General features: G+C 46.2%; 2 protein-coding genes across 4 annotated transcripts in view; both read right to left on the bottom strand.

Moving 5' to 3' along the window:
* The window catches only part of LOC124310123 (rho GTPase-activating protein 20-like), a 76,536-nt gene extending 60,441 nt beyond the window's left edge, over window positions 1-16,095 (bottom strand). The window contains exon 1 of the mRNA XM_046773783.1: window positions 15,769-16,095. Within this exon, the coding sequence (XP_046629739.1) occupies window positions 15,769-16,095 (327 nt within the window). The remainder of the gene's footprint in view (window positions 1-15,768) is intronic.
* LOC124310129 (uncharacterized) overlaps window positions 1-17,148 on the bottom strand; it is a 106,733-nt gene that overhangs the window by 10,396 nt on the left and 79,189 nt on the right. Inside the window, exon 6 of one of the 3 annotated variants that reach the window (XM_046773804.1) lies at window positions 16,134-16,264. The exons of the other annotated variants lie outside the window; for them this stretch is intronic. Within the exon in view, the coding sequence (XP_046629760.1) occupies window positions 16,232-16,264 (33 nt within the window). The 3' untranslated portion in view covers window positions 16,134-16,231. Of the gene's footprint in view, window positions 1-16,133; window positions 16,265-17,148 lie in introns of those variants that run through there. 3 annotated transcript variants of the gene reach the window in all.

The raw sequence follows: 17,148 nt of genomic DNA on the forward strand, positions 1-17,148 counted from the left end.
AGGCAAATGCCGCGCGTGCGCGTTTATCCAGCACCTACACACCTACATATTCTACAGAAATTACCGGCGAACAAATAGGGACAACTCTTTACCAAGAAACGGTATTGTGATAATAGAAAATTAAACGGCAAAGAGATAAAAATCGGAATTCAAGTTTCTTGGCGGTATGTACGTACATGGTTTCATTCGTCGTATGAGTTATACATACTTGGAATGATTTTCTTTTCATATTCCAAATAACCGGTGAATTTGTGAGATTATCGCGAACGAAAACAGCAAAGCTATGAAATTTCTCCACGATACCAGATTTGCCCGATCGTTGAAGGTACCTTTTAACTTTCGACCGTTTGTAATGCGTTGGAGCTTCCTGACATATTACTCACACGATACATTAATATGTCACGTATACGGGTATACCTTAGAGTTCCGCATCATTTGCAAAGACCCTGTATCCGTATACCGATACCGGAAGGCGAACCGAGAGGCGAAGACGCGCATTGCGGTCGCGGTCGCCGTCTAACAATAAGTGTGTCAAGAAATCGTGAGTTACTCTCACGCGTAAGTAAGTAAAGTTTCTACTTATATACACACGATTACCAAGCGGCGCGCGGTGGATGGCAAGACGGACTCTTCGACGTGCGCGTTGCACAGCTATAAAGGTAGGTATAACGCATGCACACTGCACGGTTGAGAAGAATTTTTGTACGAGGTTCAGGAAGTGTAAAGCGCGGATGCGAGCGAGCTGCTATAAGGTGAGAATAACCACCACCACCATCACACCATAGCAACGCGGAGATCGTTCCTTGAACCCTCTTTACTTGGCGAACGATAGTTATCGCCTATCGACTGTCCGCGGTATCAAGACTATCTACCGTGATCACGGTCCCATTCGACATGCGTCCGCAATAAGTTTTACCACCCGACAGGTTTATGGGGGATGCTGTGCTCGCCGCGACAAAACGATCCGCGTGTCGCTACGTATCTGCCCATTCACACATGCGTACCCTAAATTACCACAAACGTAGTGCTGAACGGCAGGGTAGCGATACGAAGATATACCGGCCCATTAACCATCCCTGAAACGCTGCCGAGTTAAGGAGCTTCACGTAAAATCAATCCATGCAAAAATATATAATCCAGACCTGATACTATGGGGTTAAAGTATAATTAATACTACTAGCGTACGTGTAAATTTTGCAAAACCTTACGAAATGAAGAAAGTTTGTGAGATGTTTCGCGGAAATACGGCGAGGGGAAAGAAGTTTTTATCACGGGACACATACCATTGCATTTATAAGTAGATCGTCTCTTCCTTCGTAATTATTGACAAGTTCCCAGCCAATCTTCGGGAAAGTTGTATAGTTCTTTGTTTCCCGGAGTATAATACCTCAATAACGACGATCTTTACAATCGGTATTAATCATAACACAATAAAAACTTTTTCTGCATTTCTTCACGCCTGCATCAGCGAGAGCATAACGCTAAGTAAAATCAGCATAAGCATGAGATACCGGATGATTGGATTGGCGAGGATAGGCAACCTCGAGGTGTACGCTTACGGAGTCTGACAGTCGTACAATGGTCCCCCATTTTTTAGCGTCTGGTCCCCGTAGGACGCTCGTCAAGCGTTCATTTTTTCTATGGGGACAGCTGTAAGCTGCGGGCTTTCCTTGGGTGCCATTGAAGTTAGAAAATAGAGGGGTTTGTTGGCGCGAGAGGGAGACATCGCGTCGAGTCGAGACGACGCGAGATGCTGCGGCAGCGATTCGAACTCGCTCACTCCAATGTATACATGATATTTCACCCGGATTTAAAGCAGCACAATGGCGATTTGAGGGAGCGTCAAAGGGATGAAAGAAAAAACTTCCCAGAATGTAAACCGAATGGTTCGGACTTTGGGGTCCGTCTCTTGTCAGTCGTAAAGAGATGGACCGATCTTTATCGCACAATTTAATCTTTTCCCTTGACCCCCGATTCCGTGTGATTAAAATCATTCTTCTTTTTATTCTCTCTCTATTTCCTCCCTAAACGCATTGTCATTGTTGTTATTATTATCATTGTTATCGTCGTCACCTGCAACAGCGCGGCAATCCCGATTCATAACGGAGTCAGGGAAGAAGGGAGTGGCGAAGTTTAGAGTTTCGAGCCGCGGCAGGCAAACGCACACGCATGTTGTACATTGCACGGGTATGTACATACGTATATATTTACAGACCAAGTCGGATGGGCTGAATGTCTCGTCTAGTCTCTAACACCGTGAAGTGAAACTTTCATTTCGCTTGATGTGACACACGTGGCCTTGTTTACACCCGCCGGCGCCATTTCGTTTCTCTCTATAATGTCATTACTCACTATAGTAGATTCAATATACTCATGCAAATTAGGCTGATGTTTCCTAATTAATGGACAGATATCCGTGAAATTATTTAGATACGACAGTCCTACGCCTTACTCCGAGATTTTGACGAACCTTTTTCAACGTTAGAAAATTTTTATTACGAAATGATAGTTTCTTGTTAATTTGCACGTCTCGTGGTTATGAGAAATCTGAGAAAAAAAAAATTAAGCACATAAGGAATTCGTCTGGACTTCAGGCTAATCGAATAACGTTGGGTTTGAATTTTCAACGTACACGGATCGATGGCGTCACCACAAAGCGTGTAAATTGTATCGTTTATTGAGTCACTGGATGATATAATAGAACGTAAATGAACGCGAGGAGCAATTTACTTTGGGTGATTTCACATCGATCCACATACCTGAGAACGCTCGCGATCAATCGAACCCTGTATAATATACACGTAGCTAAATATCATCTAAATGATAAAATCTGTTTCAGAAGTTAATAAACTATTAATAAGCACATTCCGAATGAGAGTTGATTGAATTTGTAAAGCAATAAAGTAACGGCTGGCTGCACATGGTTGGATGTTAAATTGCCCCCCTCCCCCCATTGTAATAATAGTAATGACATTAATAATAACAAGTAGAAGTACAAGTACAAGGTACAGGAGCGTTGTAAAATGCTCACCCGCGTATTTGCACGGCCGATTGGATACCAAAGCCCGTGTTCTTCTTCGGGAATTCGTTTCGGAGAAAGTATCTGGCCGCTGTCTAATGCAGGAATTATTACACCAGAGGGATTTCAAAGCTCCGAGCATATTATATACCAGCTATATAATAAGCAATGAAACACCGCGAGAGAGAAATGGAAATTCGTTAAACGAAGTCTCGGACGGTTCTTACCGTTAAATGCTTTCGTTTCAGTCGTAAGATCGCGATCATCGAATAAAGACTGGATTCAAGATAGGCAATTTCGTGAAGTAGTTAAAAGCTCTGTTGTATACTTCAAATAATTTAATATTACGCCTATTTTCAAGGGACTACTTCGTGAATTCCAAACACGACGGTTACCGCATGGGGCGGAGGAAAAATTTTTATGACGACCTTAAAGAAGCATTATATGTATATACCTACATATAAAATCCGGATGTATAAGAGCCCGCGATAAGTCTGAATTGCCGTTTGAAAACTTGTATCAGTCGTGATTTACGGACACCCGGGACACTCCGGAGAGTCAAGGGACGTATTCTTCGAGTCGAACCGAAGGAAGTGTGGCCTGTAACTCCCCCGCTGGATGAGGACGAGAGGTGGAGGGTTGAGTATTCAGAGGGCAGGACCGAACCGTTCAAACATCTAAACAGGCATAAATCACCGTCGCCTAAGCCATCGTTACCATAAAATTCATCATAAACAAGGTCGTCGAATAACGCCGGAGTGTCAGGACTGACGAAAAATACTCACAGCACCCATTACTTCTCAGAATCCGATTCCCCGACAGCCCCGCGAACGGTATTATAACGAGACTCTGCAGGACGGGGTAGCCACTAAATCGCCAGAACGAAATTACCTCACTTTTCCAGATAAAAATCTTATAATTTTCCCCGACCAATTTGACTAAATGTATATTTTTTGTTTTGTTTTTACTTACCCTGCAAGAATCACCACCCCTCACAGCGGTACGATGTTACGAACGGATATCGAAGGGGTATAAAGTGGCATCGGAATGGATTTTCAAATACACGCATCTGCGTAAGTTGCCAAGCCCCTTTCTCGGAACAGATCGCAGCTCGCTCGGCATGCACCACGTGTTCGGAGCGTGCATCGGTGCACCGGTTGATTTGGCATTGTGATGCAAATAACCGTTCGAGAGAAAGAGATAAAGAGGGAGGCTCTCGTCGAAGAGACCGCGTATAACAACACACGGGGTTTCGTACGCGATAGTCGCGCACATGTCCATCGTCGCCTGTTACACACATAGAAGCGCGATCCTCTCGTCCAGTCGTATTTTAATACGGTATCTACACGGAGCGTAGGCTTAAACTCGCGACTTCGATCTTCGCCGGCCCGTAATCACGTGACATTGTGCGCTTAGATTACAGGGTACGAACCCAACGGAGATTGCCTCGAGAGCTTGCAAATGCATGAATAAACGAACGACGGGGCGGCGGCACGTGGCCCGCTTACGATATACAACAACCACCAACCTCCAACGATCATCCGTACATCCTACGAGGATGTGGTTCTTAACGTTAGCGTAACGAAACGAACCGAGACATCAGGGAAAAATTCATTATTCCACAAAATGTGAGTACGTTTTGTTTACTAGGGTTTACTAAATTTCAGGCAATCCTCGAGTTTTTTCGTAAACACGCATCTTTACGGTAACGTCGTGTCAGTTTCAACCTCTGGACCGAGTTTTCCTTGTTCCTCAAGACTCGTTATCCGAACATTTAATTGCTTTACTTTTCCTCTTCGATGACATTCAATGTGCAAACAATTTTGCACAAATCTAATTCTTGTTAATAACCTCACCGCAGATCGGACACGAGAATATTTCTTCACAAATCGAATTCCTCTTCTCAAACCTTCACCGACGTATTTCTTGCATCTCGATACATATCCGTGCCCGCAGGCCCATTATAATACCTTTATACACGTATAAGAGGCGTAGCCGAGGGAAGCGAAGGTGCTCTCCCTCTCTCTCTCTCTCTTTCTCTCTCTATCTCGGAGCTGGGCTCGACACCTAGGAAGAATAAACCGTCCTCGGTTCTTGTCCAGAGGATTGATGAAGTAAGCAGGAGCAATCAATCGCGGAGTATTGATTTATTTGGATTTGACACGCAACGGCGTTGCCGTTGCCGTTGCCGTGAAACACTGCACACAATACTAAAGAGCGCAACTCGATTTACCGGTAGCAAAGGAATGCCCTTACAATATCTAGGACTCGTTGCCGTAACTTCATCCGGCCTGTCAGCTGCCGCATGCCCTCTCAGCTCGCATTGTCTTTCGAATTTGGATACCTAGTCGGTTCTTCAAAGCTGCAAATTTATAATTTCGTACAAGAATTGGTTCGGCTGTGAAAAATATACGACTCAAGCCCTTGGATTGAATCACTTGTACACCGCATGACAGCATTTTTAATCCTGATATTTCCACTTTTTTCTTCGTTGCTCAATTAGCAGGTTTCTGCATACATTCCTTACGGTATAAATCGAGGGCTTTGTGTCGACGGTTGGACAGAGTTTATTGACCAGGATCGTTATTCAAACGATCCATCACATCATCCACGGCATCCGCGATTCTCGCTGTGATCATGTCTACCTGTGCCCGTTCTGCTAATTCGTTGATCTCTCCGTGTGAATGCCTTACTGTTGTTGTCCGTATATACCTTTATTTCTCTCTCTCTCTCTCTCTCTCCAAGCTTTCCGATTGTTTATTTTTCTAGCTCCTTTTCTTTTTTCTCTCAAAGGCATTACAGTATTATACGGAATTGACCCGTGCGACCCGCCGTGGAACCTTGGCCTCGCTTACCGGTGCTGATTGTAAATCCGCGCTGCAGGTGGAAGGAACCTTCTCCTTCTTCCTCTCGCGCTCCCTCTCCGACTTCCCGTTCACCGTGCAGGCTATCCTCTTCTTTTTACACAGCTTGTCTCCTCGGGTAGACACGCCGGTGTGTTCCGAGCACTGGCATTGCACCAGCTCCTATTATACCTACAGAGGCGCGCGCAACGATTTCCCAACGAGACGTCGAACCTTTCATTTCTATCTCTCTCTCTTTCTCTCGCCATAGTACGGGAGCCTGAATCATTCACTATATTCGCGGCTGATCACGTTGATTAGAAATTCATTGATTCTCAAGATAAGGTTGACGTCCAATTTTTTTTTTTTTCTCCATCTATTTCCAGTTTCCAAAATGTCCAGAATTGAAGATACGTCGGTAAAATGAGTACGAAAATATTTTTGGTGGTACTAAAAAATCAAGGATTCAAATTATCACCTGTTATCACAATTATCACAAAGAACGATGTGCAATTTTTACAAGAGAAATTTTACCACGTACGGTATCATTTTCGCATCGGGGATGAGAATACAGGTAGATTATACCATACCGCTGCAAGTAAGAATAAACGAGGTACAAGAGACGTGTGGGACGTGGAATTAGCATTCGAGTTGCGTTTAGTTCGAGACACCGCGGAACACTGCGAAGCGTTGTAAATGAAATTAGCATTGAGCCTGCGTCGCGGACTCGCGGTTCTTTCCAGCGATTTTCAATAGTTTCCAAGCCTTTCCTCTCCCATCGGGTCGTATAGCTGAATGGAATAGATAGACGGACAGATCGAACAGATGTGCGCAAGATTCTGTGACGACAATTTGCATTGAATAAGAGTTGAACGCGGCGACCAGGTGGATAGATATCGAGACAAAATTGTGAAAACTGGTATGCAAATGTTTTTTTTATTTCGTTTTTTCTTCCTTCTTCCTCGCACACGAGTGTGTGTAGATAATACATCGGGAAACAACGATTTCCGTATATCTACACGCACGCCTGATCGCCGCCGTTTATGCTCATGGCAAATAGCTGACTCAGATAAAAGAACCGCGTATAAGAACGTGCCGAGAGAGAAAGAGAGGTAAGGCGGTGTAGTATACCTACATCTCGCGGCTTATCGCGTTGACGACGACGACGATGGCGACTGCAAAATAGGCTTAAAAGTCGGGCGTGCGCGAGTATGACGCGCCCATGAATCAGAACCGGAACCTTTGGCATTCCTGGGCGACAAGTGTCTGACTCTTCTTCCACGACCCTCGAAAGCGTCCAAGACGGCGTTGACTTACATCTTGGTGATTGGTGGATTGGTGAACGTTTGAATTAGCGTACCCAGGAATGAAGACTTTTCTTTGAAACGCTCCTCGTACATGTATGCGGCGGATAGAACTCGAGACATCATTTCATTTTTTTTTTCTTCTCACTTTACGTTTCTTCGCCGTAACGTGAAATTGTTTTAAAAACGTACATGTACGTCACTCCCGCAGATTCAGGTAATTTTGAACGTTTATGTAACTCGCGTAAAGAATCTCACAAAGCTGGCAATCGAGGCGGTGCTGATTAAATGAGGTGTTTCATTTAATTGTTTTTTTTTTTTTTTTTTTGTTAGAGGTATACAATACGTACAGCCGATCGCTTTATCCTGTTAAATTGGTAAAATATATCACTTGGCGGTATACACGGCTTCAAGAATCGGTAACCGCAATGTTGACTTGACGCTCGGTTATACGAGTTATTGGCGTGTTTTGTCGTTGGCGTAAGAAAAACCTGCGTCATATAACGATCTACAATATAAAAGCGTCAACTCATCTCTCTGCACTTTTTAATATTACAGTCTATTCGTTATATCGAATCGAATTGAATTGAATTCGACAGGATCCCGACCGAATTTCTTGTTCTCGATTTTAGTGCGCACGTCAGCCAACTCTTAAATTTAGAAATTTGTATTCAAGCCGAAGACGAAGTCTTCCAGGAAAGTGGCGAGGTGTTAGAAATCAATGCCGAATCGAATAATAATATTCTTCAGGCAATAAAAATGAATTATGATTCGAAGCCCGCCCCCTCTCCAAATCCCATAATCAGCGGCTCGTGTGTGCACGGATCAGATGATCAAGCAACGGACGAATCCACAATACCATAAACGAGGATGACGACAGCACGTCGCCAGGTGCGGCGCGGTTGGTAGTGACAATCGGATTTATACAGACCGTGTATAACGCGCGTTATAAACCGAGGTGTATTTGTACGGAGTATCGATAAGTTTGTAGAAATCGATAGTAATGCCGCAGCTGTCCGTGCAGGTACAGCTGACTTACGGATGTAGGACCGAGGGAATTAGTGCGCATTGAGAAGCTGAGAAGCTGAGAGCGTGCTTTTCTTCATTGATCTCGGAGGAGGGCGCAGCGCTTCTCTCGGGTTCGGTGTTGGTACGTTTCCCGACGTGTAACCAGGTATACCGGGTTACACCGCCTTCCAAGATCGAGTTCCTCCTCGTCGAGATAGACTATAAATGGAATTACACATAAACTCACGCGCAGGCATGTGAACACACGGGCATCGCGACTGCGTAATGGCCGAGCAGCATTCGACTGCAGGAATTTATACGTGTACCTACACGGACGCCGTGTCGCTGCGGTGACCGTAACTTCAACACTTCCTAGTGGGGGAAACAATGGATCCTTGATTAGCAAAACACCGCTGGAGAGTCGCTCAACGCGTGCTCAATTATCAGCATCGCGGTCTGATCGGCGATGATGCAAAAACTGGGATCATGGCGTAGTTATGTAGTAGACAGGATGTATATTTGTCGACGAAACTTTGTGCCGTAAGAAAGACGAGTGTTCCAGTTATTGGTATTTTTTTGTTGCATCTGTGTGATCCTTGGTTCTGAAATTACCAACAAATAAATTTTGCAATATGTAAGCCTCTAGCGATTGGTTGCAGTCATCGAGAAATTTACAATTTGTGCTTCAATTTATAATTTTGTAAAATAAAAGGTTCGATAATTGGGTCGAAACGTGTCAATAACTGGTACACTTACCTTGGCTGCCAACATCAGGGACAGTGCAATTCGAGTCACGAATTTACTCTCTATCGTTTCTTGAGTGACGCGCGATGTTCTCCATTATTATACTTATACATCCGTGGTAGAAAGTCAGCGTAAAAATTGAACCGGATTAGGTATATATAAGGTACATTCGCGATTCGATCGCTTGTATCGGACTACGAATGGCCAGAAAATGACGCATTTATATCGGACAAACTGTACACCGAATAATTGGTATTCCGAGAATACGTTGCTGATCGGAAAGTGGAGGTGAAATTTCCAAAGACGTTAGTTCTGTAACCTAACCTAACAGTTTGCTCACGTTTCGATCATGCTGACCCAAATTTTGTCACAGCCATTGTCAATTGTGTTCCTCCACGCTTCTCTTCCCACTCATAATTGCTGTCTCTACTTTGTTCATTCAATCCTGATACAACAATTTTTCGCCGAATCGAATCGTTCGGAGTTTACGGTGATCAGATATTCCTATCACGCATCGTAGCTGGCTCTGTCTGTACCAAGAAACGATGAACGTCGCGTGGAATTACTGCCTGTGCCATTAGTTAAGATTATAAGATTATGATATTACGTTTCGAACAAGCGATATGGCAGGATCGTAGTAGCGCGACGGTTAATCTCCGGGAGTAGGTAGATACTAAATAATTATCTCCATAGCTGGTCACGATTGAGTACATCGATTTTTCGTACTCTTCACTTTTCCATACAAACCTCGATGTGAGATGGTTTTCGCTGTGCAATAAATATCGAATGTTAAAAAACCGCGCGTAAAAAGACCAAGTTTATCATCTCGCTGGGGCATAACGCGAGTAGAGGCAGAGTTCGTGACCACGAAGTCAGAGGGCGTTGACATTAGCGGCAATTAGGTATGAAGAAGTCGGGTAAACTGGAAACTGGAAAGGGCTAATGTAGCGTCGTTAACTTGGCTCGCCGCTCGGTTTGGGCGAGGATATTCTTCTTCTCCTTCTCCTTCATCTTCATCTTCCTCTTCTTCTGCTGCGTTCCGTTGTTCCATACCATCCGGCGTTTCCACGCATATCCAGAGAAAACCTGACCCAGTACAATCGTCGACGGACTTGCGCTTGGCGCATGTAACACGCGTTTCGGTTCGTTGGATTCTCCCTCCATCCATCGAGGTACAACGAGACGGCGTCGATTCAGGCGCAGTAAAAAGTACGAGTGCATCACCTCCCGTCCCTCAACTCGGGAGTAACTCGATACTCCCTCGCCCGAGGCCACGACATAGCACATTACGCATCGTAAACGATACCAACCTTACCAATCGAAACGTCGAAGCAGCGAGACCGACAGCTCGAGCCTCCGCAGGGTGTAAAAACTAGCGCTGGGGGGATTTTCTTTCCACGTGTCGGGAAATACAGGGACATGACCACAGACGCGGCGACCTTTGTCCAGAAACAAAGGATCGACCTTAGCTCGTAGGAGAGTTGGCAGAGACTTCTTCCACACCAAAAAGCTGGAGAGGTAAGGCCAGCCTCGTTCCCTAACCCAGCCCAAGGAAAGAGTCTGTTTCAAATGAGAATGGACGTATAGTGACAAAAAGGGCTTTGTGCCTGATTCACGATACAGAGAGACAGACGGACAGACACTCGCCTGTGTCTTCGTGGGCTGGTAACAGCGCGTGAAATGTGCCTTCTCCTCCAGGGCATGCCTTCCCAAGTTCCTACGACCGATAAGCTGCGGTACCTGTAACACGCACGCCTGTAAGCTGCTAGATTCAGGCCAAACAAAAGAGAAACTGGGACTAGACGCGGGAGATTGTTTCCTTTTTCTTCTGCTTACGTTTTTTTATCGTCTTTTTCTTCTTCCTGACTAGCTATTCCACCCAAACACTTTGCTTATACACGAACAGTTTAGCGTCGCGTCGTCACGTTGTGATGTTTTTTTTTTTTTTTATCTTCGTGGTTTTCATTTCGGTGTTGCTTGTTTCAATTCCGCCTACTTTTCTTCTACTTTTTTTTTTTATTGTTTTAATCTTCTTTTCTTCTCGGTTTTGCTCTTGTCTTACAAACAGTCATTTGTTATCTCGTACTTTTGTACCAGTTGCCCCATCGATTAGACGATATCCAACGATCAGCAGCACCGGCGACACCAACAACGGACCGCATTCCTTGGCCAAGACCGAGAGTGGAATACAGAGATTAAGGGCAACGGTACAGATTAAATCTATGTATACAATGATTATTTTACAAGCCAAATACGAATTCGGTCATGCTCTGATTTGTTTTCGTTGTCATTTTGTTGTAGTTTTTTTTTTCTTACTTGTTTTTTCCTTCTTCAACGTTCTTGTCGTTTTAGTAATTGAAGTGTGCATTATAGAGCCAACGAATTGTTTTGGTCAAACCTTAAATTGCCACGTCACATCTCGAATTGACGATACGAATAATTCACTGTGTCGCTCAATATCACAATTGTTCGAGAAATTACCGTAAAACTAAAAAGTGTGATGTTTTTTCGATGAATAAATTGACGTATAACAAACGTTGGTGAATCATCATGCATACCTGCGTCACAGTGGAACAGATGATTAATCAATGACCGCAAAGCGAAGAAGAATAAAATGAATGTCAAGTTCTCCGTGATCGTGAAATTGCTCCGATGCTTACACACACATGAGCTATACTTGGTCGTGGCTGATATCGGTTTTGCTCGTAACACCTACCGTTCAACGGACGAATACAGTACGGTGCAGGGATATACGCGCAACCCGCAGGAAGCAGCGAGGAGGTTCTAGCCAGCCGGCTATGAATCTTGAAAAGCTCAAGCGATGAGGATGAGGCAGAGGAAGAAGACGAAGAGGAAGAAGAAGAAGAAGAAGAAGAAGATGAAGAAGAAGAAGCGAGCGGTTCCATAAATCTCAGGTAATCGAGCGAGGCGCGCGCGCGTTCATTTCGAGTTACCCGGGCGTGATTTGTGCCCCGGTCTGTTCGTAATTACGGGTGTGTGGATTCGAGATATACTTACAGGTCGGACCTCGCAGCGTCTCTCGACTCAGCGCTCTTATTAATTGCCGTATAGTTTCCCGTCCCAACGCCTCCCGGTCACCCGGGGGATAATATCCCAACAACGCAGCGCAGCTTTTCCCCGGCGCAACGAGGAAGTGGATATCCCGCTGCGTCTAGCTCCGGTATCATTGCAATTTGCCACCCACCCTCGGGGTTTCGCGACCGAAGCCTTGAGACACCCGCTGCACGGTCGAGTCGAGCTCGACACAATCACCTGGGCAACTTGCTAACAAGTCGGAGTAACAGGTTACCACTTATTAACCGCTCCTCGACGCGACGCAATGCCCTCTCTCGTTATTGCCCAGTCATGCCGGCAGAAAGCCGGGCATCGCACCGCGTCTCCGTAGGAAATTGACGATGAAACGAAAGCGGTATCCTCCTCGGACACACGAGCGCGTCTTCTGCTTTCTTTATCCCGAGGCTTAAATTCTCATGTTTATACCGGGGCGTTCTTTCAATTGGGGAGAGAGAATTCCTACGAATGGCATCGTTTTATTACCGTCGCTGACCCGCCTAATTGAGGGTCTAATCAAGTAAAAGTTAAGATATGTCAGGCGTTTCCTTTCACAGCTATAAACACACGGTCATCGTAGCTATATGGGTATGTATATGAGGTGGGTATAAAGAAGAAGATCGTTGACGTGAGATGAATCGGAGGAATATAGCGTTAGGTTTATAACTGTAACCGCTGTCTAGGTTTGTTTCCATTTCTTAAAAAAAATTACTCAATTTTCCTCTCAACTCGGCACGATTGTGCGCAAGAGTCTGTACTTGAAAGACTACCGTACTTGCGAGTAAACGTGTAATGGACACTGCTTAGTTATTCAAAAATTCTTGATCCGTAAATATCGCAGTGTTTCAAATATACCTGCAGCCGAGCCTGCAGTTTGTACAGCTTAGATGTTTGATGTACGAACTCCATGGCTTGAATGGCTCGGTACGATTTTATTTTGATAATATCTCCGGCGCTACCGGTCTCTCAAACTTCCATCTCCGTGTGTTAGACGAGTAACGAGTCTGTTGTAAAGTATGCGAGTATGTGCCGTGTACATAAAGAGCGGCCAACGGTTGTCGATACAGGGGGACAACAACCAGCGGTGCTAGATTTGTTCACTTTCAGCTTCACTGAGCAGGACGAAGACTCTCTGTTCAGTGTTTACTGTTATACACACAGCTCGATCACAGGCATACGTATACCCTGTTAGGTATATATGCAATATTCTCTAGATTTTGTACGCGAGTCGAAGATGCACGATGGGTAAACTCGACTAGGGAATAACCGCCTCGCCTCATCAAGATTTAAGGTACAAAGTTCGAAGAGTTGTCCGAGTCGCGCGATAGTGAAATTCGGCGCACATAAGTTAAGCAAGAAAAAGAATCCGGAACGAAATGTTCCGAGGACCACGAGGTACTCCGTCACTCGGTGACACCCAGTGACCTGAAAATTGAGTGAAAGCCGAAAAGTGGGTATAAACTACAACATCGCGTTGTCAACGCGCGACGTTGCGAGTCACGCGTTAAAGGTTAAAACCAGGGACCTCGCGTGCACTTAGATTACACGCTGTATCAGCGATGCGACGTCGTCTCCGAGGAAATTAAGGACGAGCCCGTGTACTTCTCTTTCATCCGTTGTGATCTACCTGCACAGGCCCTTGTGGGCTGTATGAAAACGGATTCGTTTGTTTCACGAACGAGATTGATGACGTCAACGCTCCGGAGTAATCTCTTCACGGAGCTCAAGATTCATACGAACCACGCGTGGTTCTATGTTACAACACTGATACGATAAACCGTCACTCGGTGTCTCGTCGTTGTTCGCGAAGAAAGTAAAGAGGGTAAGCTCTTCTTACTCGTTCCAGCGCACTCGTGGATGGCAACCCCACGCGCATTGCACTCCTCCTGCTATTCATGCCTCGTCTTCAAGCTCATCGCGACGCATCTTTTCCTCATGACGCATTTTACCGGTTAATAAAACATTTTCATTCGTCGTTCCTATAAGTTGTTCTCCGGCATTCGGACCGGATTTAGTCCTTGGAATCTGAAACGCGAGGTATCCTGCCCGGTCAAAGGATTCTCCACGGTTCTTTCTGTCCCTGGGGATCTCTTTCTTCTCCTTCTTGTCGATTCTCTCTCTCTTTATCTTTCTCTCTCTCCGCAGCTTCCCTTTCTCGCGTGCCCTCACCAAGAAACGAACGCAGGCTCGCTGCACGCACACCGCTGGCAAATAACATAGGAATCTCTGCACCTCGACAAGCTTTCTCGTGTGTAACGGGGGCCGTTACAGCAGCGGCATTATCGTACCGGTGCCGAGCCGCAGAGTAAAAGTCGTATATCACCCGAAGCGATAATACGTCACTTCCGCGGGCATCGGACGGATCGGAACAGGCGTCGTTCCTGCGCTGAGCGGTACTGGAACGGTGACACTGCAGCGGAGACGTCAGTTGTGAAGAAGAAAAATAAAGCAAAAATATCTGTAGAAAGTCCAGCGAGACCGGCGACATGAACGATCGGTTGAGAAAACGCGAACTGCTGCACACCGTGCACGAGTCGCGATTGAAAATGAGTCATTATTACAGGTGCATTACAGCCGCGGAGAAGGATCAAGTGCAGTGGGAGTTGATCAAGTAAATGTTGCGGTCACGGCACAAACTCAATTAGCGAGCCAAGGTGCGATGTATACATACACATACCTATGCGTACGTACGTACAGTACCCGAGAGCTATGGTACAACTAGAGAAATAAGTCCGTTGAAGAGAGGATGTACACGGGATGTACTCTTCCAGATGCGGTATAACCGACGTGTCTTCGTTTCAGCGTGTGTACGTCAGCAGGGGAATGTGTACCTACCTCTACCTACCTACCTCCGTAATAAGAATAATAAGCATAATTCTTGACGAGCATCGTGCCGTGGAGCCCTTTTTTTCGTATACAGATGTTTACAGTTAACATATTTTTCCGTGTGCGGTACCAAGGAACAGCAGCACGAGCTCCTCCACTCTTATAAGGATATAATAACCAGGGACCGCGGGCGTATAGATGGTACCTTATGCATGTTTCGTCGGTTTCTTCGGTACCCGGGTAACGCATACCGGAGTAAATTATACGATCCCTGCCTATGACTCGGTGTTACAACAAATTTACTTACATACCGGGAACCTCTTTCAAACGGTAACGCGTGTAACTCGCTGAATGGTAATTCAGTCGCAGTGGAAAAGCTGAAAAGGTAAAGTGTGCGGACTGCACTTTTTCGACGTAAGATTACTAGTAGGTACTGGATATTCGCATGAAAACGAAACGAAACGAAACGAAACGAGAAGCATAAGCCCTGTGGAATTTCGAGAGAGGGAGTTTGCTCCGAAAGATCGTTCAAGTTCGCGTGTTGAGCCGCGAGTCGTCGGGTTCCCGATTATTATACCCACATAGGTATACAACACAACCGAAGCCCCGGTTTGATTCAGACTTTCGGAATGCCGAACCGTAGGACGAGGAAGAAGAAGAAGAAGAAGAAGAAGAAGAAGAAGAAGCCCTGCGGGCGCGAAGTGCCGCCTTATATGGAAGGATTTCAACAGATATAGGTTTCACGTTGTATGTACAGCGCGATGTAGGCAGGCGCTTATCCAGCGTGCGCAAGACGCGGAGTTTCAGAGGCTGATCAAAGGGCGCGCGAGCTTTCGGACACGGTGGACAACGACGTCGAATTATCGATAGATCATAAATGTGGTGATCGAGATCTAACTTCTCCTTTCGCTGCACCTGATCCTGGACAAGAGGAAAAGGGATTTGGACTCACCTCTTTCATGCCGTCGAGTCGTCCGAGGCTCTTGGTGCCCCTGAGGGGTGGAAAAGCGACCTCGTGCCAACCGGAAGCTGGGGAGGCGGCGGCGTTTACGGAGGCGGTGCAGGGCTGAGGTTCGCTTATGTTGAGTCCGCGTGCCCGACTCTTGCTCTTACGTTTGTCGAGTAGATGCTTGGCCCTCGATTTCCTGACTGGCGCTACCTCGTCCTCCGGATCGCTCTGAACTTCCCATCGGGACGGTGATTTGAAACGTCTTCTCGACGAAGTTGGCGACGTCACGGGGGACGTCAGCCTCTGTACCAAAGTACCGAACATCGTCATCCCGAAGCTGAGGGATCCGCGTTACCGACGTAAACCGACCTTGCTCTCCAACTTTTCGGCGATAATCGTGTTAGCTGCTTGTCGTCAACGGTCGAATTCCTCCTCATCCCGCAGCTCCATCATCACGTCACTTTCATCACCGCAGCTCCGCCCGCCGCGGCTTTCGAACCTTGTCGGAAAAATCCTCCTACCAATGATTTATTATCGCGAGATATACGCCTGCGATCCGACTCGAAACATGGCTCTTTCGACTTCGCGTTTGTCCTATATTTATTATGGAAATAATTCCCGCAGAGAGTTGAACTCGATTTCCCGAGAATCGACTTCTCCGCTACCGATCTTCGGTTCGTCCCGAACGCTGTCGTCCGCCTCAAGCACGCTTCGAGCCCGACATTTGATTTGACACTGTACTCGGGAGCACGTTATTAACACTTCACCGAACGACGTTACCCCGGCCCAACTCTGCAGTTCTTCAACCGTACAAATTATCGATTTTCCGAATGGTTTCCCTTTTAATCTCCCGCTCCCCCTGCTCCGTGTATTCCGATTACACCCAGTTTCCCCCCTAACTCACCCCGTGTTACTTATTTATGCCACGGCGTGTAAACATACACGCAAGTAATTACGCCTGATAACGAATCGTCGGGCGATTAATGTCGCAGTAGTAGTGGTATTACTTCTCTCCGTTTCTACTTTGGACAAAAGTAAATAAGGTGGGAAAAAAATTTGCCGCGACTCGTCCCTCGAATACGAATATGGTTCAGCACTACTATCGGCCTGCTTATGCGTATGCAGACGACATTTGGCACGCTCCCGGAGCGCCATACACGATCGCTGACTACGTACGGAATTCGACTGGTCGCCGAGAGACCGTGGCGGGCGAGCGACCGGTTGGCCTCGCTTAGCCGTCGACCGAGAAGCTCCGAACCTCGGCGAAAAAGCCCGAACCTCCGCCCCCGGCCCCATCCCCCGGACCACCTGGCCCCCTCCTCTGGGTCGCCATAGTAACGAGACTTATTCTCCCTTGGGCCTTACATGCCCGTCTTCTCTGTA

Source organism: Neodiprion virginianus, chromosome 1, assembly GCF_021901495.1.
Source record: "Neodiprion virginianus isolate iyNeoVirg1 chromosome 1, iyNeoVirg1.1, whole genome shotgun sequence".
NCBI classification, from domain to species: Eukaryota; Metazoa; Arthropoda; class Insecta; order Hymenoptera; family Diprionidae; genus Neodiprion; species Neodiprion virginianus.